Here is a 25001-nt window from a genome sequence, read left to right on the forward strand (position 1 = left end):
TTCTGCTCCTTGGAACAAACCAACTGACCATCGCTGTTGCTGAGTTGCTGTCATCCACTTCTGTGTATTTTTCTTTTGGTTTTAGATCTCTTCATGTCAGTATTTTTCTTCTTGAATTCTTCTCCCAATGACACTCTGTTGGGTTTTGTTTGTTTGGGTTTTTTTATTATTATTATTCTTATTTTCTTATAGCACCTGGCTTTCTCTCAAACACCTTCTCACATCTTTACAGCCTTTTTTCACAGTAAAACTCAATTGAGGACTTACAGCTCTGCTGCGCCAACCTACGCCTTGCATCATAGACATCTGAACCCCTGGGCCAAGGGTTTCCAGTATTCCTTCTCTCCTGTTTGCAAAAACGTGCCATTCTGTAACAAGCAGGACAGGGACCTCACAAGGGGAAGAGTGACTCTGGCCTCATGTTACAATAGATCTCTCAGGGACAGGAGGATGTGAAGGCTTCCAAAACCTGTGTTCATATCTACTGTAAAGAAACTAAAACAGTAGGAAAGTAACTAAAGCATAAAAAGAATGGAAGGTAATTTCCCTCTATAAGAGATGTGTTTTTCATACCTGGAAATTTATTGACTCATCTCTGCAAATTTGACTAAACATTTCATGGTGGCACAGGTTTCGTTATTGTGCTGGAATCCAAGTAGGCTCAACATGTAATAGTTTAATTTTTACCTCTAGAATAAATTACATTATTCAAGAAAAAAATACAAGGCTTATCTGACACAGTCTTCCCCCAGTAAGCTCATGTTGCATTTTAGTCCCTTCTCTTCATCACAAGGATCAATTCAACTTTCTTTCAAATAGTTTTCTAAAACTTTCTAAACATTTGAATTGGACTAGCAGAGCCGTAGTTACCAGGAACATTTCTACATATTAAATAGAAGTGGCTGTGAGTTGAATGTGGTTAAGCTGTGTGTCACTCACTTTGGGTGGATTGTGCGTATCTCATAGCTGCTTAATTTGGCTTTCTTATGCCAATACACTTTAATGGATACTGTTCAGGTTGATGGATTTCCATGTTCAGTATGGTGATTTATATTCTGTGTCCTCATTTCTGTTGACATTTGCTTCTGTTCAATATCACTATCATAAAAATTGGAGATCAAAGCACATATTACATGGACTATACTTTAATCTGAAGCAGTCTTAACTGCTCTGTAGATACCTTTTTGTCTACAAGGTTACCAAATATTTGTTGCTTGATTACATTTCCTTTGCAGAATTGGTCTTAGCTCAGTTTTTGGGAGTTCTTTCCTCATCCCTCCTTTTTCTGATCTTCAAGATGCTATGCTCATCCAGATAGCTTTTATTCTCTGGGTGGGCTATTTGGTTACTTTTTCAATTATTTCATTAAGTGGCTTATTCCTATGAGATCTTGGAAACATGCTGTACAAGTTTGTGAAAACAAAAAACCAAATAAATTACAAACAAATATCCAAGGCAAAACTGTCTTAGCATCTTATAACAACTAGTTAATATAAGTATTTATGCCAGAGACATCTTACTTTTAGGTGTATATTTTTGTGTTTTCTAAGAAACATACTCAAATCTATGCCTAGTAAAAAAGAAGATGGCAAATTTGAGTAGTAAGAAAAAATATTTTAGTGACTGCATGCATTGCTCCTTTCCTCTGTTTTGTTTATGAGGTAATCAGGGAGAAAAAGCATACTTTTCTTTTCATAAAAATATTCAGGGTTTTTTTATAATTAGCATGGGGCTGTTGATAAAGATTCTGCTTTGCAATGCGATTATTCTAGAAAGCAAAATCAGAAGTATATTATTTGTTCAGAGATTTATTTCTTAATGCTTTTTTTCATTCCTGTGTTGGTTTTATGACTTTGTTTTCCAGAGAGCAGTGAGGAGGAAGAATTAGGAAGGGATAAAGATATCATCTAACCATGACAAAGGGAGTAGTTGGTTGGTATCTAAATGAAATTAAAGTATTTGCCTTCTGAAGTAACTTAGAGATGTTTTCTAGGAAGAAGTGTTTGGTTTTGCCTTCACAGATATATTAAGTAAGTTGAGTTACTTAGAGTGAGAAAAAACACCTCTTGTTTGCCAATCAGTGTTTGCCAAGAGTGGGTAATGAACTTATCAACATACTTCAATAAAGAATCCTTGACTGGCAGGGAGATGGAATAGTTGATCTATTATTTTCTACTTGAAATTATCTAATATTATGGTATATGAATACAAAAGCAAAGGAACCAAAATGCCTGAGCTCTTGCATGACAACTGGAAAACAGATATGCATAATGAATGTTGTCTGCCTTTTTCTTGTTGGCATTTGTTTATTATGAAAGTGAATGAGGAGAACATTGGGAAACAGCTACATTGTTCTGGACATCAATATGGGGTTTTAAGGACTGCTGAAAACACAGGGAAAGTGCCATAGCACACTAGTATCACTAGTGTGCTCAATAATAGCGTTGACTACCAATTCTGGAAACAAAGGGTGTGAAGAATTCTGTAAAGAGCTTATAAGATTTATCGAGTGAAGACTGCTGAAAGAAGATGGTGTCCATTTCCCAAGTCCTCATGAATTTGGGTTGACAGGCTAACTGAAAAAATAGCCTTAGGGAAAAGCTTGCATTCAGGGCATGAGGTTAACTGAGGAAAAGACAAGTCTAAAGCTGAGGCATATGACTTCATGGTACAAAATTTGATTTTACAGAGAACTGTTCTGACAGAGAATTAGGAGCTAGAGGGTTGGTGATATAAGAAGATTTTTCTTGGCTTTTTTGTGATCAAATATCCACATGATTATAAAAACTTAGATTGGAATTTAAAACACAGCTCGGGAGAAGTGTATAGCAATACTAAAAAATGAAGTGGTAAAAAGATACAGATACAACAAAACTCCAAGAGGAGAATAGCAGTGTTCATTAAATCACTGTGTATCTGAACAATTCCAGGTTATTTCACTAGCATCACTTGCATCAGTATGGCAAGGAGGCAAGGCTGGGACTTCCATCTCTTGACAAGATTTAATGCAGTTTGCTCATCATCACCTTCCATTGCTTATGTTAATTGTAAATGTTTTCCTTTCTAAGAGACTTATTCTACTATGTCCTCAACTCAAAGCACAGTCCTTGAGTTGAAGAACCTTAATCCAAGAAAGACAGACTGAATAGGGTCAGTGAGCAAAGCTGAGAGGAAACAGTGGCTGGGTAACTGTTCTTGTTTTTAAATACTTACTACTATTATTAAAGTTGCTGAAGTCATTACAGGCAGTTCAAAGAACTGAGTCTCTGAAGGACTTAAATGAGGGAAGTGGCTTGATGAATCTGAGAATGAGCAACTGTATGAGCAGTGAGTAGGGTGCAGCTGAAGAATTAGTAAATGGGATCTACTTAACCAGCAGAGCTAGGAGAAGTAATAAGAGCCAAATGTAGATGCATAGAAAAGAAACAAACATAGAGACACTAGAAACTGGATACAAATATAAGGAAATAAATCCCAATTCTGTCACGAACAAATGGTACTGTGAAAACATGTGCATTTGATGTATGAAGTTACATGTTCTTTAAGAATACCTGTATAGCATGTCTTGAACCATGCACCTAATTATGTTGTTATGAAACTGAAGATTATAAAACCATAGATTGGGTTGGGTTGGAAGGGACCTTAAAGATCATCTAGTTCCACCCCCACCACCACAGGCAGGGACATTCCAATAGACCAGGTTGCTCCAAGCCCCGTCCAGCCTGGCCTTGAGCACCCCAGGGGATGGGGCACCCACAGCTGCTCTGGGCCACCTCTGCCAGTGTCTCACCACCCTCACAGAAAATAATTTCTTCCTTATACCTAATCTAAATCTGCCCTCTTTAAGGTTAAAGCCATTCCCCTTTGTCCTATCACTACAGGCCCTTGTAAAACGTCTCTCTCCAGCCTTCTTGTCGGCCCCTTTAGGTGCTGGAAAAAGCTTTACGGTATCCATGGAGCCTTCTCCTCTCCAGGCTGAACAACCCCAACTCTCAGCCTGTCTTCATAGGAGAGGTGCTCCAGCCCTCTGATCATCTTCACGGCTCCTCACCCCTCCCCAGGGAGAGCTCCGTGCACTCCAGGTGGTCACCGACACAGAGGGTGACACCCCCTCCTCACCTCCCCTGCCTGGCCTTCCTGAACAGCCTGTACCCTTCCATTTCAACACTCCAGCCAGAAAAGTCATCCCACCACCTCTCCCTGATGCCAAGCAGATCACAGCCCCACAGCTGTGCGCGCTAATTCCTCTTGTTTATGTTCCCCACTGCGTGAGTTTGCATAGAGGCATGTGAGGTGGGCCCCGATGAAGCTGACTGACTGGGTGCCGTTGCTGGAATTCCCTTGTTTCTTCAGGTGGTCTCCCGCTGCCCTGCAATTTTTTTCCAGGTTCTAGGCATCTCTTGATGGCATTAGTACCAAACTGGTAGGAGTGGGATGGATTGTGGTTCCCCTCCCGTGGCAACTTTAGTTTAAAACCCTCTTCAGCAGCTTGGCAAGGCTTTGACCAAGGATGGTTAAGCCTCGGTTCTGAGAAGCTTAATAACATTAATGTATTTCCTTATTGGCGTACCCTGTGGTGCCAGAAGCTATATTAAGACAAATAATAATGGTATTATTTCTGCTTGCATTGTGAAATGAGTATTTGTCAGGCTGATTTAAGAAAGAAAAACCTGCCCACTTTTTAGTGGGTTTAAAAGCTTTTGTGCCCTCCAATAAATTTAACATCAAAATTGGTCTATTATAATTATCTAGTCAATTTTGTATAGTGGTCTTTACAACTTTTATGAGAAAAGAATCAAGGACACTGTGAAACTGTATCTTTTTGTCTGTAGTCTAACTATGCTAAACGTTATCTAGTATATTTAGTCACTTACAGAATTCTGATAATACTAACAACATGTATTTCTGTTCACCAGATTTGCTTCCTGATGTATTTATTCTATTTTAAGTTTATAAAAGGCAGGTCACAGTGTACTTACAGCTTCCAATATTGTTTTCTAGGAAAAAAATGTTGCTGCCCATAAAAAGGAAGGAAACCATAGTAAAAAATCCAGACAAACCCCTCTAACAGAAATACTCGCAAAAAACCTGTTAGATTTTACACATTTATTAAAATACAAGTTCCTTTTATTCGTATTTCTTAATTAGGAGTTCCCAGACAAATGATGTGTAGTTGGAGCACATTGTCTTATGGAGAAGGGTAATCTTCCCTGGAGGATTATGTTTTAATCCTTTTTTGCACAGAAAAACTAAACCTAAATTATGTTTAATAGTCTGATAGAGAACCACATTCAGTGGCAAAGGGCACAGTAATTATTAGGGGCTTCATTGCATTTCGAGACAGCTGATTCAGTCAATAAACTTCATTTATTGGGACAATATTGTCAAATACTTTTAATAAATATTTATTTGTGTTAATTACCAGGACACTCTAGTTAGGTCATTTTCTATAAAAGTAGAATAATAAATACGCAAGGCAACTGTTAGATGACCTGAATGATAATGCATGCATTCTTGCATTTCTTGTGCCTGAAACAATATTTGCCAGACAAAGACAATTATTTTATGCATTAAATAGCTTCTCTTTAGTTCTGTTTCAGCAAAATTAGTCCAAATGAGCTTTTCCTACTAAATTTTGTTTCACATGCAATTGTCATTTCATCTACAGTTCTTGTAATTTATCTTTTACTTATTAGCCTAACCAGCTATTTTTTATTTTTTTCCAAAGGAGCAGCATCATAGTAGAGACTCAATTATTTTAAAAACAATCAAAATCCAGTAACATTGTAAAGACAATGGGATTTGGATCTGAAGTGTGCAAATAGACTTCATAAATGGGAGTTTTGGTAGATTTTACACAATTCCGATGAATGCTTTAAACCAGCTAATCTTAAAATGTTTAAATTTCTTAAAGATACCAAAAATCTTAATTTCCTGGACATACCTACTGTGCACCAATGGGCTCAGAAATATCCTGGATGGGATATGAAGCCTGAGCGTGTAAGCTCCATCATTAGAGATGAATAGAGAGATGCCTCACCATCTTGAAAAGCCATTTGTGGTCCTGTCATGACCAACCCTTATCCCTCTGTGATAAATTCTGTATCCATACATACATCAGTGGCATCACCAAGCATTAAGTATTCTTGGTAGGAAAACCTGCCAGTGCATTTGTTGAAGTTAAGGTCCCTCTTTACACTGAAAAAGGCAAGTTAGAGTCGAAAGGAGAGCAGGGAGTCTGATGCTTATACCCCTGTCATTGGGCATTTGTTGGCAGGAGCAGAGCTAGAGTTAAGAGTCTCCACTTTTGGTGTTAGCTCATTTATTACCGTTTTACTTGTTAATATAAAACACACAAATGTTTCTGGGGTCACACACTTCTGCCAGATACCCCTTCTTCTGACTAAATGCCACATCTGTCCAACTGGTTTTATACCACTGGAGATTCTAAAATATCCAATGGTATATAACTGATCAGTCATCCATGCCATCCTAATATTATCTTCAGTATTACCTATATAATTACTAATAAAACAATTTTGCTTTTTTTCATGTGCTTCATATTCAGTAGGTCACTGAGTTCTCTAAATCAGAGAAATACAACAACTGTATTGCCAAGACCTTTCATTGTCACAGTAAAAGAAGTTTTAAAAAAGCATACAAAGATTTTAATATTCCAGTGGAGCTTATTTTGCACTAATGAAGTAGAGCTTAATTATCTTTTCTAGTATCTGGAAGATTCTGGGCTTTTTTCGTTCATTACTTTTCTGTGTTCAGAATTTCCTTTTGCTATTCTAAAGAAACTGTACCCCAAATCCCACTGGAAACAGTCTGATAACTCCTCTCATGTAGTAGCTAGGCAACTGGCAACAAGGTCTTTTGCACAGATATAAGCATTTGTCCTTTTTTTCTGATTTTCTGGGAAGACAAGTAAAGGAACCAGTGTGAAACAGGGATTTAGCAGTAAAGGGAGCAGAAGACCATACAGGGGATCTTTCTTTTGGGTTACAGCCTTATTAAATTTCTGCAGTGATACATATAGACAAATTCAAGAGGGGAAGGTAACTTCTGAAGAGAAACACAAAAAGCCATGGGTCCCCTTTTGCTCAGATTTACAAAATCAGTGGGACCTATTGACAGATTATCAGACTTTAGAAAACAATAGATGTTAGAAATATATAAGCAAAGTTTGTTCGTAAAGGTCATCAATGATTTGGAACAATGTAGTTGCTGTTAATTTTCACAGTGTATTTTTATACTTGTTCAGCTTGGCTTTCTGGGACCTGATACACTTCATTGCTGTTAGAAAGTTGTTACGGCTCTTGCTGCAAGAGCAGCAAAGAAAGAAAGTAAACTCTCAGTATGCACAGCATTCAGGCTAGAAGTATTCAACTGTGTAAGTTGAAAACACCATATGATTTTACTGTTAAGTTTTCAAATAAGTAACTTCATATCTTTGTTGTATCACAGGTACAGGAATGGCTGTGCTTAAATTGCCAGACCCAAAGGGCAATGTCAGGTCAGCTTGGGGACGTGGGCAAGGTGCCACTTCCGAAACCAGGCCCCTCACAACCAGCATCCAAACCACCTGCTACTCCTCAAAAACAGCCTGTGCCTGCTGTTTCACATCACCCTCCAAAGACTTCCACACCGCCCACTGCAGCAAAAACGAAAGAACCAGGTGTTCAGAAGGAAGCTCCAAAACTTCAGCAGGGGAGACTGGAAAAAACGTCATCAGCTGAGAAAATCCTGCAAGACATTCAAAAAGAAGATGCCAAACTTAAGCAGGGAAAACTCGCCAAGACACCCTCAGCTGATAAAATCCAACGTGTTTCTCAGAAGGATGACCCAAGACTCCAGCAAACAAAACTGACAAAGACAGCCTCATCTGATAAAATTCTTCATGGAGTTCAGAAGGAGGATGCAAAAATTCAAGAGGCAAAACTGGCAAAAACATCCTCAGCTGATAAAATTTTGCATGGAGTTCAGAAGGAAGACACAAAGCTTCAACAGGCAAAATTGGCAAAGATACCCTCAGCTGACAAAATTTTACATGGAATTCAGAAAGAAGACCCAAAACTCCAACAGGTGAAAATGGCAAAGGCACTATCAGCTGACAAAATCCAACCGGCAGCCCAGAAGGAAGATGCACAACTTCAGGAGGTCAAATTGTCAAAGGCAGTTTCAGTTGATAAAATCCAACATGGAATTCAGAAAGAAGATCCAAAAGTTCAACATGAGAAAATCATGAAAACTTCATCAGTGGAGAAAATCCAACAGGAAGCTCAGAAAGAACCAAAACTTCAGCAAGGGCAACTGTTGAAGACACTTGCAGCAGATAAAATTCCTGCAACAATAAGTTCAGACCAGAAGAAATCCTTAAGTATATTGGAAGAAGATAAAAAATCTGTGCTTCCAGAAAAAAGCACACCACATCCAGAGGACAAAAAAGAGCAGATTACAGCTGAGAATAAAGACCACGTTGCTGAACAGAAAGCAGAAGTTGAAGCACCTTGTAAGGAACTGCAAGCTAAGAAGCAAGAGGACGTTAGGAAAGAGGGTTTGACAACTGGGATTTCACAAATGGTTTCAAAAGCTGAAAAAGCTCAGGAAGAAGAAATTCCTCTTCAAACAGCACCTTTGCCAGGAGCTGACCATGTGGAAGCAGTGAGAGAAAAAACAGTAAGTGCTTTTCTCCTTCCCACCCCCCTTCTCCCTTGCTACAGTTCTCTCCTCTATGTCTTCCTGCTCTTTGTTGTTAGTCTCTGTACATGGTGATTCTAAATTATTAAATCAATGCCTCCTGTTGAGTGAAAGTTTCACCAGTCAGTCCTATGCTCTACGTGCAACTTTTCAATACTTCTTGCATGATTTTCAGTCTCAAGCAGTTAAGCAGTTGAAACTAAGGCAAAGTTCCTGTTTAATCATTTTTCCAATATTTCTTGATTTATTTACCTGGAGATTATCCAGACTTTGGAGTTTAATTATTGAAAGGAGTGTTTTCTTAGTTCTTAATCTCGAAAGGGAATAATCCGTGATGGTAAGGTGTACAATGTGTTGCAGTAGCAAAATACAATAAACATTTGAGGAATACTTTATGATGCCTGAACGTGATATATTAAAGCATGCAACCTTTACATCTTTTTACTATTTCACTTGCTTATCTCACATGCACAAGTACATTTAGGAAGGGTCTTGGTGTGCTTTCAAGTCTGATGAATGGATGAGTTTTTGATAGCACTTACTGAAGGTCCACATTTCGTAAATAAATTCATTTGCTGGATGCAGAGTCACCAAGTCACTATCAGCTGAACTGGGTAATATACATAATTTGTTGGGAAATGAAAAATGATGTGTTTTTTATATCAGCACTGCAAATTAGATGCTGATTATTATGTTGTGAAAGTAGGAGTAAGTTTAGGAAAAGTGTTTAACCTTTGACAAAATTATGTTTTCAAGTAATCCTAGTCAAATAGGTCAAGGGTTTTGTGGGGTTTTTTGTAATTATTTTTCATTCCTTGTGATAACCAAGATATTTGGACAGAAAAATATTCTGATTCAGCAATTGTGCTGTGGAAATTACTACTATTGTTGTAAACCAACTTTCCTGTCTGAAATGTATCTCCTATCACGTTGTGTTTCGTCTTCTTGACCGTATCAAGAGTTACAGTTTCCCCTGCTTGTGCCAAGGGAATCTCCGAATTATGCTCAGAGTAACATAGCCAGAAATCCTCCCTTCTGGAAGAAACAAGGAGATCTACAAAAAACCTGTATAAATTTGATTATCACGTATCAAACATAAGACACTACTGCAGGACTTTCCAAGAAGAGTAAGCTTATTTTTGTTAACAAAATGTCACTTCTGGGTTGTGTTTTGGTTTAGTTTTGGTGGTTTTTTTTAATTCATAGCAGAAAACCTAAGAAGTTGACTTAAAATTTTGTTACTGTTAAAAATTTGATTGTTTGGGGTTTTGTTTTGGGGGTTTTTTTTCTGTTGAAAACATTTGTAAGGGAAAATTTTTATCATACGCTAGTCACAGTCCTATCTGGTCATTTTTATATTCTGTAAGAAGGTGAAAGTATATTATACTCTGGACAAATCTTAGATACACATATTACATTTCCATCTCTGATAGTGACATTTTAACTGTAGATTTATTAGTGATTCCTCATGTGGTGCACACATATGTTTCACTCGTATTTCACTTATATTTTAATTCCTCCCACTGCCTTCTAACTGAAGTCAGGACTTCTTGAGTTATTAACATAAATAGGTTTATCTTTCTTTTGCTCTAGTTATCAGACTTTGAAGCACACTTACCTAAACCTAGTAAAACAGAAGTTTCATGAATAAAAAACCCAAACTCTTACATATCTTCTTCTATTTTTTAAATTAAAACAAACAAGAAATGAAAAAGGAACAGCTATTTTTACACAAAAAGCCTTTTTTTCCCTTTTCCCTTCTTTTTCAGATCCTTATAAAAATCTGAATTAAAAAAAAAAAAGCAGCAGCTCAAATTGTTCTGAATTAAAAATAAAGATGGTGCTTCACCTAGCCTGTACTTCATAAAAATTACTGATTTTTGAAATTATTATTTATATTTATGGTAATATTTTAATGTTCTCTATGCTGTACATTGAACATTGATAGATAAGATTCTTATCAGGAGAGCATGGGCAGAATGGAAAGAGGAGATAACAATTTAGATCTCACACATTGATTCCATTTCAGCGGGCAAAGGACAATATCTAGACATTGAAGAATATATTTTACATGTACTTCAGGGCAGAATCATATGAAGGATTTCAGGTAGGTTTGTTTTTAAATAGGGTAGTGAGGGAAAAACTAGTACTTTCTGCACTTGACAAACTGCCGATGGCATTTTATATCCAAATCTGTATAAACAGTAATTATTAATTCTTGTAGTATTCCAATGAGGTAATGAAATTGTACTATTCTCATTTTTCACTAAAAAAAAAGCCAAACAAAAACCCCAAAACAATACTCCCACAAGAAATCCTTACAGACATTGGGACAGTAACGTTCTGTTCCAGTATAATCAGTATAATGATGCTTGGAAAATCACAGTTATCAATGGTATTTAGAGATCCAGAGTCCTTTGAAACCAAACTGAGTTAAATATTGAAACATTTTAAAATATTTGAGTCTCAAAGTATGATCTGAGGTATCCTAAAGCCATTTTTTCTTCAAAGCATTTTTTTCCCAGTAATAATTTAAACAGTGATCTCTTCCAAAAGGTTTTAAATAATAAACTGACTTTGCTCATGATTTACAGGTGCTTTTCCTGAGAAACCATCTTGCATTATCTACTGTTCGCATGTGCAATAGCAGTTAGATGTTCTAACAGGGCTGCCTAGAAATGTTGGACAGTTATAACATACAGTTTGTCAGTATAAAATGGTAATCTTGGAACTTACAAGTTAACGTATAAGTAGTTCAACATATCTATGTGAACACATTCCCACGGTGTAAATTGGACATCTATTTAGAACACATCAGCTGTGTTATATAAAGTACGCTTATTACTATATTCTTATGTTTACCAAGAAATGATCATGTGCTTAGGTGAAGTAACAGATAAATATTAATATATTGTAATTTGACAACATTATTCTAGCACATGCCATAAATGACAAACCACAGACTAGAGAGTCAGAATAAAGGGGAAAAAATTATCTCTAAGCAGTCTTTCTGGACACAAACTAAATGTTGCATTTTGTTGATATAAAATTCAAATACAGATTAAACAGTTTAGTCAACCAAAGACTGCTTTTAACTTTCTGAAACTTTTTGATAATGTAGATATCTTTATTTCTTATTTAAGCAGAATGACCTTTTAAAAATACTAAGTTCCTTTGCAAAATAAAATTTCTGTTCTGTGCAACAGAATGTAATCTTGCTAGCTATAATTTTAAAAACTGACAATTTGGATTTGATAACCAATGCGACTTTTTAAAGCACTGTTTTATATTTTCAAATAAGAATACTGAAAGTGAGGAAGTGTAAGAATAAATAATACTTCTAAAGCAAAACCTTCTAATGTAAAATAGCTGTATGATGTATCGGCACTGACACTGTAGAAACGCCACTAGAATAGTACAAATACGTCCTACATTAGATCATTTTTACTGTTACTTAAAGAGATTGCATTTGCTGGTTTTAAACAGTCTTATCCAGCCTCCAGCTTTTACATCTCCAGGTTCATCATGTCTAAAGAAGATTCTCCCAGCAGAGTCTGTATTGGAGCTAAATTTGTCCAGTATTAAAAAGTCCCAGTAGACAAACTTTCAGAGAAAAATGCCATTCAACTACTCAGAAAAGCCCAGTAATTCAACATGTACAAAGAAAACTTTACAAGAAAAAAGTGGGGTTTTTTTTCTTATTGATTAAAATATGTTCTTTCATTCTCCAGTTGTTGAATATATATATGATCCTCAGCAGCATTGTTTCTGCAGTATTTTGTTACTCATCTAAAATTTTTAATTTTATGGTATGTTGACAAGTTTGACAATGACACTGTCTTTGTGTATGTGATGGGCAACCCTGTAGAAAGTAAATTACCAGTCATTTAAGAATAGATGTAGCTTATGACAATATAGTTCTCAGGCTGCAGGAAGTAGGGGAAAAAAACAAAGACAAAATATTATTTATTGTAAGTTACATGCATATGATCTCAAAACACAATGTGCAGGATAATTTTTGCATTACATATCTCAGGGCAGACAACTTTACATACAATAATGGTAGAAAAGATAGTCATATTGTGGTGGGCTTTGAAAGAAAAGTGGATTTTCTCATCACATTTATTTCCTTATTGTAGACCTTTTTCTTCTCTGTACTGTACAAATAGCAGTCTTTCCCATATTCAGTTTCCCGTTATTCATAGTAGTGACATTATGGCATATACTGAGGTTCAACAAGAAGATGGGCAATAGCAGTATCCATTGCCATCTCCTCTGCTTTGGTCATTGACTAGGTACCAATCATTAGACTCACAGATAGTGGCACCATCACGAACTATAAGGAGTATGGCTAAAGTGGTTCTATGTCCAGTTGCTGTCTACCTATTTATTAGCTTAACTGTTTAGTTGATACCTTCTGTCTTTGCTTCACGAGTGACTGTGTCACTTCACCTCCCTGTGGAGAACCAAGATCTGACATGCATTTTCACTAGATGGACACAGTCTATCCATCAGTCCTGGGAGACCTTCTGAGCTTGAGCAATATTTGAATTTTCTCGTAGCTTGTCTAAATTGATCACAGGGTTTGTTTGGGTATGTCTTTTTAAGTAAGAACAATGGAAATAAAAAATAACAATCACGTCATAGGTGACATTTTAGTGAGGGGCATGGTATTTCTAGATGGGAAAATCCTTTGGTTTTAATGAAATATGTATTTAAAAAAAAAAACAACAAAACAATAAATTGCCCTTGAACACTTTCTTCTGTAATAAGGGAAGAAAAATTTAAATATAACATACAAAGCCTAAAATTTTTGACTATGCTTCATTACTGACTTTTTATGAAGAGTATATATAATTCTGTCATTAAGGGCTGGAGAATATCCCAGGCTAACTTTTCAGAATAATAAGTACTGACATGTTGATGACTTCCCAAAGTTGTTTGTAGTACATAAATACAGAGGTTTCTCTATATTTATATATTAATCACAGCCTTATCTTTGGAGTTGTACTTAGAAATATTTGTTTTCATATTTGATTTTTAATTGCAATGGATATTGCTCTGATATCAGATATTTGGGTTTATCATTTTGGGTATAATATTAGTAACAACAGACTTAGTTTATATTCAAGGTAGTATGTGATTTTGCAAAGAACATAAATCCTGTGAAATGCACATTACTTAATAAAATATTGATTAGTAGATTACTGTAACATTAATACTAATATTAGTGATTTAATATAGAATTATGTGCACAGTGATATGTCTATAGGCAAGAACAGGTACTTTAACTGTAAATCAAATAATGAAAAAAGCTGACCAGTTTTTAAAACTGAAATAACTGACAATAACAACTATTTGATTTGTGATATTTTGGCATTAAATATAGCTTTAGTGTGCATAAACATTTGAAAATACTTGCAATTGATAGCAATTTAACATGAGTATAAATGCACCCTTAAATTATAAGTAACCATTGTTATCATTTTCTAAATATATTTATTCCACAGTATTTTTTTTTTAACTCAGCATATTGCCAAGGATGTTGATAAATTCACCATTTAAATAAATGGTTTGCTGTATTTCAGAGGTCATTGGCTTAGATAAGCAAAGTTGATAAATAACTACCTACTTGTACTCTTGAGGGTCATAACAAATATGAAGATCACATGACAGTTTTTAAATCAGGAGACTTTGGGATGCTTGTTCTCAAATTGCTAGTGGAGGTGAGGACACTTAGTAAGGCTGTCAGGTACGATGACAGCAAAGATGACCTGTCACTTGGAGAGTGAGCTGTTTTGTTAGCTGCATGGTTAGGTACTTCCACAAAGTATAGAGCATTTCACAGCTGAGAGAAGCAGGAGGGAAACTGGTGTGGAAACTCCGAGTGGAAATACCTGTTGTAGGATATTCTTGGTGGTTTTGTTATCTAAAGAAGGAGGTAGATGTGCTTGTCATTCAGAATGCTGTAGAAGGATCTGGAATCTAGGAGAATGACTAAGGATGTTCAATTAGGGATGAGAAGGAAAACATTGGTTATGATGCACAGTCGGGTATGCCTGCCTTGTTTGCTTCCTTGTTTCCTTTGATCAACAGCTATCGTGCTTTCCTCCCTGCAGCTACACTCCCCTGCCAGCAGCTTACCTCTGCATTACAAATTTACTGAGAAACTTCTTCTTTATGAGGTGCTCAGAAAATGTTTGTAAAGTGCCACGCTGCAGATATAGAGACATTCCAAACTGCATTGAATCATGTTTCAGTATTCCATGTATTCTGTTGCATGGTGCAATGTGTAACACTTAAATCAACAAAAGGAAACCATAGGTCCAAAATTTGAGAGGACTGACACATTGCTAGACAGTTACAAAAGATTAAATGGGCAAAGAAGGGAGCAGGCCCCAGATTTACTGCAGGCTGATGTTTGGCAAGCTATATTGCTTTGTATCTAGAACTATATAGGGAGTTTTGAAACACAGCTTCATTTAAATTAACCCCCAAGCAACTTGTCCCATGCATATGTGAATAAATGATAGATTATCATTAGGAAGTGTTCTGAAAACAATTAAATACAGTATTTGTTTATACTGAAAAATAGAAGATCATCTTACAATTAATAAAATCACTTGCCAGTGTGGATAGCCATGCAAAACGTAGTTAGATTCAATGAAAAACTCAAAATCAGAGGAACTTTTAAATGTTATTTTAATAGCTATGAATAACAAAACTAGTGTTCAGTCTTTTCTGGTTTAATATATATCTTCTTGGCATCATAATTTTTCACATAAGACATTAATTCATCTTTTAGGAAAAAAATCACATGTATTTAATTGCCTGGAGACATTAAGAATTTATATATAAATATGTACACACGCATATGTATTTATTTTTTTAGGAAAAGGAGGATGACAAATCAGACACATCAAGCTCTCAGCAACAGAAAAGTCCACAAGGTCTGAGTGACACCGGCTATTCTTCTGATGGGATATCAAGTTCACTTGGTGAAATCCCAAGTCATATCCCCAGTGATGAAAAGGATTTGCTCAGAGAATCTAATAAAAAAGACACTATTTCACATGAAAGTCCACCAAGCCCCTCAGATCTAGCTAAATTGGAAAGTACTGTACTGTCTATTTTGGAAGCTCAGGCAAGTACGCTTTCTGATGAAAAATCTGCGAAGAGCAAAGAGCTTTATGAAACGTACAGTGAACAGACAAAGGATCAACATAAAGCAAAGCCTTTGCCAGTCACTCCAGAATCTTACAGTTCAGATGAAGAAGACTTAGAAGCTACTCAAGAAGCTGAAGGAACTGTTGTAGAAGATGGCAAAGGAAGTGCTTCCTCCCAGGCAGCCTACAAGGAAGAAGAAGAAGGAGATGACATATCAGCAAGAAGACAACGCTATGATTCTGTGGAAGACAGCAGTGAGAGTGAAAATTCGCCTGTCCCAAGGAGAAAAAGAAGAGCTAGTGTCGGTTCTTCAAGCAGTGATGAATACAAACGAGATGACAGTCAGGGATCAGGTGATGAGGAAGACTTCATAAGAAAACAGATCATAGAGATGAGTGCTGATGAAGATGCCTCAGGTTCTGAAGATGATGAATTCATTAGAAATCAACTCAAAGAGATCAGTGTGACTGAAAGCCAAAAGAAAGAAGAAGTGAGAAGCAAAGCCAAAGGAACAGCTGGAAAACACAGGAGAATGGCACGGAAAAGTAGTGCGGGCTATGATGAGGATGCAGGAAGAAGGCATTCATGGCATGATGATGATGATGATAATTTTGATGAAAGCCCAGAGCCAAAATACAGAGAAACTAAAAGTCAAGACAGTGAAGAACTTGCAGTATCTGGAGGAGGAGGTCTTCGGCGTTTCAAAACAATAGAATTAAATAGTACAATAACAAAAAAATATTCTGAAGCATCTGAACAACAGAAGGGTATTTTGTATTTTGATGAAGAGCCTGAGCTAGAGATGGAGAGTCTTACAGATTCACCAGAAGATAGATCTAGAGGAGAAGGGTCTTCTAGTTTACATGCTTCTAGTTTCACACCAGGTACATCGCCTACTTCAGTGTCATCACTCGATGAAGACAGTGACAGCAGTCCTAGTCACAAAAAACTGGGAGGGGAGAGCAAACAACAGCGCAAAGCCAGGCATCGGTCACATGGTCCTCTTCTTCCAACTATTGAAGATTCTTCAGAAGAAGAAGAACTACGGGAAGAGGAAGAACTGCTAAAGGAACAAGAGAAACAGCGTGAATTAGAACAGCAGCAAAGAAAAAGTTCTAGCAAAAAATCTAAAAAGGACAAGGATGAGCTAAGAGCTCAGAGAAGAAGGGAACGTCCAAAGACTCCACCAAGTAATCTTTCTCCCATTGAAGATGCATCTCCAACAGAAGAATTACGACAGGCAGCAGAAATGGAAGAGCTGCACAGATCTTCCTGTTCTGAATACTCACCTAGTATTGAGTCAGATCCTGAAGGATTTGAAATCAGCCCAGAAAAAATAATAGAAGTACAAAAAGTTTACAAATTGCCTACTGCTGTCTCTCTGTACTCACCAACAGATGAACAACCAGCTGGACTCCCAAAAGAAGAAAGTGGTCAAAAGGCATTGAAAAGTGCTGAAGAGGTATATGAGGAGATGATGCACAAGACCCATAAGTCCAAGTCATTTCAAATTACAAGTGAAAAAGATGAAGTATTTGAAAAAGAGTCTTTATATGGTGGAATGCTAATAGAGGATTATATTTATGAATCTTTAGTAGAGGATACTTACAATGGAACTATTGACACTAATCTTGTAATGAGACAAGATGAGAGTAATGAGTATATACAACAAAGAGGAAAAGAGAAAAAAATAAGAGCTTCAGAACAGATCTATGAAGAACCACAGAAAATTACTGACCTGCAGAAAGACTACTATGGTGTTGAGACTTTACATTCCATTGTGCCTCAAGAAGATATTGTTTCTAGTTCTTACATTATCCCAGAAAGTCATGAAATAGTTGTGTTAGACAGCACAGTAAGTTCCTCCACTGAGGAAAAGCAGTTGTTAGATGCAGAAGCTGCTTATGAAGAGCTTATGAAAAGACAGAGAATGCAGCTAACCCCTGGGTCCAGTCCAACACAACCAACTTCAGGTTTTGTTCCCACATCTGATACAAAGGTATCTAGTGTTGGAGAAATAGTGGATAGTACATCTTTAACATCAAGCACTACTTCAGCAATCTCAGACGTATCACCTGTCAGTAGCACAGCACTTTCTATTCCAGATGTTAAAATAACACAGCATTTTACAGCTGAGGAAATTGAAGATGAATACTTAACAGATTATGCCAGAGAAATTCAAGAAATAATTTCTCATGAAACATCAATGTTGACATACTCTGAGACGTCGGAGGGTGCTGCATCAGTTTTGCCTTCTGATACAGCTTCTTTAACATCATCTACATCTTCAGTTTGTACCACAGATAGTTCATCACCTATAGATAGTGCAACCACAGGTTATATAGATACAGCAGATGCTGTAAGTAAACTAATAGATTCTGAAGGTATCAGGATAATAACTGAAGTTCCCTTAACATCTACAAAAGAGTACTCTGAAGTGAGCATCCCTTATGAATCTATTGCTGGAGCCACTAAAAAGCCGTTTATAGCACCAGGTATGGAAAGTGTGGATCAAACTGCAGTTTGTTTAGCTGAAACTGCACCTTCAGCAGTGTCAACTACAGTTATAAAACCCAGGCAATATGCAACTGATACCATCACCTTTGATAGCTCCAAAGCAGAGAAGGAAGCAGCTAGAAAAATGAAAAGTACAGCAGAGGCTGGCATTGTCAAAATTCATCATGAAGATTCACACAAGGAATTGAGTGTTGATATGACAAGGATTAATTTGAGTAGTGCTACATCTGAGCAACCACCTGTATGTATAGCACCAGTAGCAGTTACAGAGCCTGCATCAGAAACATCTTCTGTACCTATTCCCAGTGTTGTAAGTAAGACCAGCATGGTCTCCGTGCCTTCCTCAGCTCCCGCTGTAACATCCAAAGTATTCTCGCTTTTTAGAAGCTCTTCTTTGGATTCTCCTGCACAACCTTCTCCATCCCCACCTCCTCCTCCTCCTCCACCACCTCCTCCACCACCATTGCCTCCACCTATTTTACCCAAGCCAGCCATTTATCCCAAAAAGAAGTCACAGGTTAAGACACCAGCAGCCGCAGCTCCCACAGCGGTACCTTCAGTCACAAGTGTTCCAACACTAGAGTCTGCAGCTGCATTAAAGAATCACGTAGTACCTATCACAAAAACATACACCCCACCACCACCTCCTGTACCACCCAAACCATCCTCCATTCCCGCAGGGCTTGTTTTCAGCCACAGGCCCACTGAAGTAACGAAACCTCCGATTGCTCCTAAGCCAGCAGTCCCTCCGCTCCCAATAGCGGGTCATAAGCCAGCAGAACCACAGCCCAAACCAACAGGCTTGTCATTGACTTCAAGTATGACTCTGAATTTGGTCCCTGCAGCTGAATACAAAATAGCGTCTCCCACTTCCCCTTTGTCCCCACACTCTAACAAATCTTCGCCAAGGCTGACAAAACCCTCACAGGAAACCTATGTTGTCATCACGTTACCATCTGAGCCTGGAACTCCCACGGAAGCTATAACTAGTCAGGCTGTTACCAGCTGGCCTTTAGAAGAACCTTTGAAAGAACAGATTCCCCAGCCTATGCAACCAGTTTTTACTCCATCCGTGAAAGCTATGGAAATTCAAAGTATGTCAGATCATAGTATGTATATTTCAGGTGCTTTGCAAGCTATTCCCGTCACAACGCAATCTGCTTTTGAAAAAATACCAAGTTCAAAATCAGAAGCAGTAACAACAGAGATAACCAAGACCACAGTGTCTGTGGTTAAGGGCCCGGCGCTTGGTTTTGGTTTAGGTAGTGTCGCTATTACTATACCTCCAGAGCCACTACATGTAGTAGATCAACCCAGGTATAGAGAGAATGGAAGATTTCATCCTTTGGGTGATGTCATTGATCTTCGCACTTTAACTAAGTTGGATATTGAAAAGAGAGACAGCTGTATGGATCTGTCTGCTGTTTCCATGGATGTGAGAAGGCAGATACCAGCAAGTGATACAGGTGGGCGGCCAGTAAGTACTGTCCAGCCAGCTATAATAAATCTTAGCACTGCATGTGTTGCCGATCCTTCTCTGTCTGTAGTCACTGAGACGGTAACCGTAATGACCTGCACTGCCACTGTAAGCTACACTGCCAGTACAGACAGCCTGGTGGATCTGGGACATGCAATGACAATGCCACTCCAGCTAACAACATCAAAACATTTTGATCCTGCATACAGAGTAACAGGCAGCCAGGCATTCTCTGCGGGTAGAGACGAAGTGCCAATAAATTTATCCCTAGGTACTTCAACACACGCAGTGACGTGGGCTACTACAAAGCCTGTTACTGTGCCACCTGCTGGTGTCACAAATGGTTGGACTGATCTCTCCACTTCCCAGGAGCCAATGGAGAGTGGAGCAGTTGACCTTAGCACTACAAAATCCCACAGAACTGTAGTGACAATGGATGAAAGTACTTCAGGTATCATAACGACAGTAATAGAAGATGATGAAAAGCCTGTGGATCTGACTGCAGGGAGAAGAGCTGTCTGCTGTGATATGGTTTATAAACTGCCATTTGGTAGGAGCTGTACAGCACAGCAGCCACCAACTACACTTCCTGAAGATCGGTTTGGTTACAGAGATGACCACTATCAGTATGATCGTTCAGGGTCATATGGCTACCGAGGAATGGGGGGTATGAAACCATCTATGTCTGACACAAATTTGTCAGAAGCTGGACTGTTTGCATATAAAAGCAAGAATAGCTTTGATTATCGAGTTGGGGCAACTGATGCAGCAGTAGATCTTACTTCTGGAAGAGTTACTACAGGTCAGTATGACACAGCAGCAGATCTTTCTTTGAAATATAATTTTGATGTTCCTCACCTCATTTCCGGATAATTTTTTTTATTATTTTTCCCTTCCTTTTGTTGGTTTGTTTTCTTCTGGACAGTGTGACAAATTATTCTGGATTACACGTGTTTTTCATTTCTTCATTTTACATTTGTGTTTTGCACAGAGGTGCCTGCATGTGCCTGCATGTTCAGAAATGCTGTTTCTTTCACATCTAAAGTAGATCATTAACCTGAAGATTTGCATGCCGTTTTCCCTTCCCATGTAATTCATCAAGATGGGATGACTTTCAGAATCCACAAAGCAGCATTCTTTTGTGGGACTGGACTGTAACTTTGCCCTGTAATTTCAGGTGAGGTTATGGATTACTCAAGCAAGACTACTGGTCCTTATCCAGAGACTCGTCAGGTGATTTCTGGCATCGGGCTTAGTACACCACAGTATTCCCAAGCAAGAATGGTATCATCTCTGGGTTCCCAGTTTGGTGTTGGAAGTGTTTTAAGATCATCCAATGGTGTTGTTTATTCTTCAGTAGCGACTCCAATCCCATCCACATTTGCCATCACTACACAACCTGGTTCTATTTTCAGTACATCTGTCAGAGACTTACCGACTCTCCAAACAATTGACTCGGTGACCTCTTTATCAACTTTGCAACAGAATCAACCACTTCCAAGATCATACAGTTTCTTGACAACAGTGGCAGCTGAAAAAGATAGTGCAATTACTGCCATTGAGATGGAGACAGGGTTACCACCTCTTACTATAGAACCTATTACCACTGAGCCCACCAACTTGATACCTGCTTTAACTACAGCATCTGAAGTTTATACAGATGTGATTGAAGATGAAGTTGCCCTTCTCATTGCCCCTGAAGAAGGCAAACAGCAGCAGCTTGATTTGGAGCGTGAACTTCTTGAGCTTGAGAAAATTAAGCAGCAGCGCTTTGCAGAAGAGCTGGAATGGGAACGTCAGGAAATTCAAAGGTTTAGGGAACAAGAAAAGTTTATGGTGCAAAAAAAACTTGAGGAGTTGCAATCCATGAAGCATCATCTCTTATTTCAACAAGAGGAGGAACGACAAGCTCAGTTTATGATGAGGCAAGAGACATTAGCCCAACAGCAGCTGCAGCTTGAACAATTCCAACAACTTCAGCAACAGCTCCACCAACAGTTAGAGGAGCAAAAAATTCGTCAAATATATCAGTATGGTTATGACCCTTCAGGAACTGGCTCACCACAAACGACCACAGATCAAACACTTTTGGAAGGACAGTATGCAACCACAGAAAATGGCCAGTTTTGGCCTACTGATGACGCAACCACTACGGCTTCAGGAGTGTTGGGAATTGAAATTCCACAAAGCCAGACATGGTATACAGTTCAGTCTGATGGCATTACTCAATACATACCAAGGTCTGGCATCTTAAGCTCCGTTTCAGAAATGTCCCTTAAGGATATTGATGTTAGAGAAGAGAAGCAACTGAAAAAGAGAAGTTCTATGCCGAAATTGCGTGGCCCATATGAGGAGCTTGAGGAGACCATGGAAGAAGAGCCCCGGTGCTTCAAAAAGATTGTGGACAGTGGAGTGCAAACTGATGATGAAGATGGAGCAGACAGAGGTTACACAAACAGGAGACGGAGAAGTAAGAAGAGTGTTGATACGAGTGTTCAGACAGATGATGAAGATCAAGATGAATGGGATCTTTCCAGCAGATCCAGAAGGAAGCCTCGTGTAGGGAAGTACAGTGAGAGTACCTCTGAGCCAGACAAAGCTAAACAATTCTCCAAAGTATCTAGTATTGCAGTTCAGACAGTGGCAGAGATTTCAGTACAAACAGAACCTGTAGGAACAATAAGAACACCTTCAATCAGGGCCCGATTGGATGCTAAGGTTGAAATCATAAAGCATATTTCAGCTCCAGAAAAGACATATAAAGGAGAAAGTTTGGGATGTCAAACAGAGACAGAGTCAGATACTCAGAGTCCCCAATATATGTCAGCTTCATCTCCCCAGAAAGACAAAAAGCGCCCAACACCATTAGAGATAGGATACTCATCCCACCTTCGTCCAGACTCCACATTGCAGGTAGTCCCTTCCCCTCCCAAATCTCCCAAAGTTCTCTATTCACCGATTTCACCTGTTTCACCAAGCAAAGTTATAGAGTCAGCATTTGTACCCTATGAAAAACCCATCACTGATGACATCAGCCCTCAGAAGATGCTGCACGCTGACATTGCCAAGGTTCCTCCGTCAAGCCCAAAAGCAGGAAAGATGATGCAACGCTCTTTGTCTGACCCTAAGCCCCTGAGTCCCACAGCAGAAGACAGTTCCAGAGCTCAGTTTCAGTACACTGAGGGTTTCATGGTAAGAAGTATTTGCTTGCCTTTTCTTTTTTTTGGGGGGAGGGTGTTGGGGTTTGGGTTGTTTTCTGGGGGTTTTGTTTGTTTGGGTTTTTTTTAAATATGCATTTCTACAGTTATCACTACAGCATGATGGCTGACACACTCATTTGCAATACCTGTGTATGTAGTGGTTTTGCACACCTTGCTGAAAAGTCCTGAGGAACAGCTGCTGTCTAAAGCAATGGTTATTTGCTTCATTGCTTTGCCTGTGAATAGAGGAATCCACATTATAGTCTTACTAAGATTCAGAAAAAAAACACAACAAATTCTTCTTCAGAATTTGGAAGGCACTTTGTATGTTACATCACAGTTAATTGCCAATATAATGGTTACTGCCAATTCTTCAGAAAATGCAAAGCATTTTCTTTCTAGTCAACACCCAGCTCTTGTGGCACGCTCTGTAGCGCATTTGCCTTGAAATTGCTGCATGTGCCTTCTGAGAGACAGCTGACACCAGATTTGTAATTACCTTAGTTAGCTGTCCTTTTAGACACCCGTGAGGTTTCTTGGCCATTTGTGATTCTAGGGGAAATCTTGTGTCTGAATGTGTACATCTTTTATCTCTCCCATACCAAAAGGTCTCATACCACAAATCCATTTTTTGTTTGTTTGTTTTGGGTAAGGAGGATTATCAAGAAGTTATGCAAGTGTTGAGGGCTGTTTCTGAGGGGTCAGAGGAGGCAATTTTGAATAATGGTGACATCATCAGCATTAAGATTTTTCATTTCTGCAGTACTCCTTGAGAAATAAGATTTCTGATTTGGGAATCAGTCCGTTCTTTATGAATAAGAGGAAGAAGTCTTGGCTAAGAAAAAAACCCCACCTTTATAATTTAACGTGTTCTTGGCTGTCCTTGCGTCCATTGGCTTCTGTCAGTTGCAGGGTCAGTATCTTTCTTGTCAGAGCTCTGGAAGACTTACCATTTGAGTTCTTCAGCAATTTTTATCTTTTATGTTCAGATATATTTGAATACATGAGCGCTTAGTGCAGCTGGATAGAATAAAGAGGGTTTGTTTTCTGTGTTTGATAATTTGTGGTGTCTTTCAAATGCAGAATTATCTGGTTATACCCTCCAAGGCTCACACTGTAAGCAGTTTCTGCAGCTTCACGTATTTGTGCAGATATTAAATGCTTTCTATGCTGTTACTGCTTGGAGAACAGTACCTGCAAATTTCAAGGGAAAACTGTAGTCGTGACATTGGCACTCCATATAAACATCATTCCCTAACGCAGGATTAGCACAGTGGGGAAACCTGCATGAGCACTAAAGTTTGATGTAGAGGGTTTGGAACAGCATCTTGAAGGATGTTGCTCGTGGGTTAGAAAGTGATGGGTACTACTAGATATCGGAGAGTAGGTATAATATTGTAAAGTAACTCACTGTAGTGAAACTATTGCTAAGGACAAATTATTCAGTTTAGTTATTTCATAGATTCATATATATTTGATATGAATTATATATTTTGTATGATGGATGATACATTCTATAAACAGCTGATTGTTTAAAGGCCTTTTACAGTAGAGTTTCAGCACACTGTATTCATTAATGAGACATGGAAACAAAGGGCTTGCACATCGTTGTTTCTTTTTTACCCATGTTTATTACCAATTTGCCTTAAGCTCAAACAGTAATGAGCTGTATTACTCTTATTAGTATGCAGCCATCAAGCAGCAAATAGCCCATGTCTCAGAGTACTTACAGGCTAAACAAATGAGGTGGGCAATTTTATGGAACATGGGATGCAAGTAGACAAATGCAATGAAAGTAAAAAGCTTCCACGGATATAAAGTGGACGGCACTGTCTCGTGCAGCATATGGTGAGGAAACTGCTCTGCAAACCTCCCATGACCACCATAGCTGCTTTCAGCTCTGATGTTATATTAAACATTTAGCCTGTTACACTCTC

At 38.3% G+C, this 25001-nt stretch overlaps 1 protein-coding gene across 6 annotated transcripts in view; it reads left to right on the plus strand.

Moving 5' to 3' along the window:
• Positions 1 to 25001, plus strand: part of PCLO (piccolo presynaptic cytomatrix protein) — a 402813-nt gene that overhangs the window by 180932 nt on the left and 196880 nt on the right. For all 6 annotated transcript variants that reach the window (XM_037389894.1, XM_037389895.1, XM_037389896.1 and 3 more), the window contains exons 4-6: positions 7471 to 8682; positions 15596 to 20666; positions 21042 to 23056. In XM_037389894.1, coding sequence (XP_037245791.1) covers positions 7471 to 8682; positions 15596 to 20666; positions 21042 to 23056 — 8298 coding nt within the window. The remainder of the gene's footprint in view (positions 1 to 7470; positions 8683 to 15595; positions 20667 to 21041; positions 23057 to 25001) is intronic.

This window comes from Falco rusticolus, chromosome 5 (genome assembly GCF_015220075.1).
Source record: "Falco rusticolus isolate bFalRus1 chromosome 5, bFalRus1.pri, whole genome shotgun sequence".
NCBI lineage: Eukaryota > Metazoa > Chordata > Aves > Falconiformes > Falconidae > Falco > Falco rusticolus.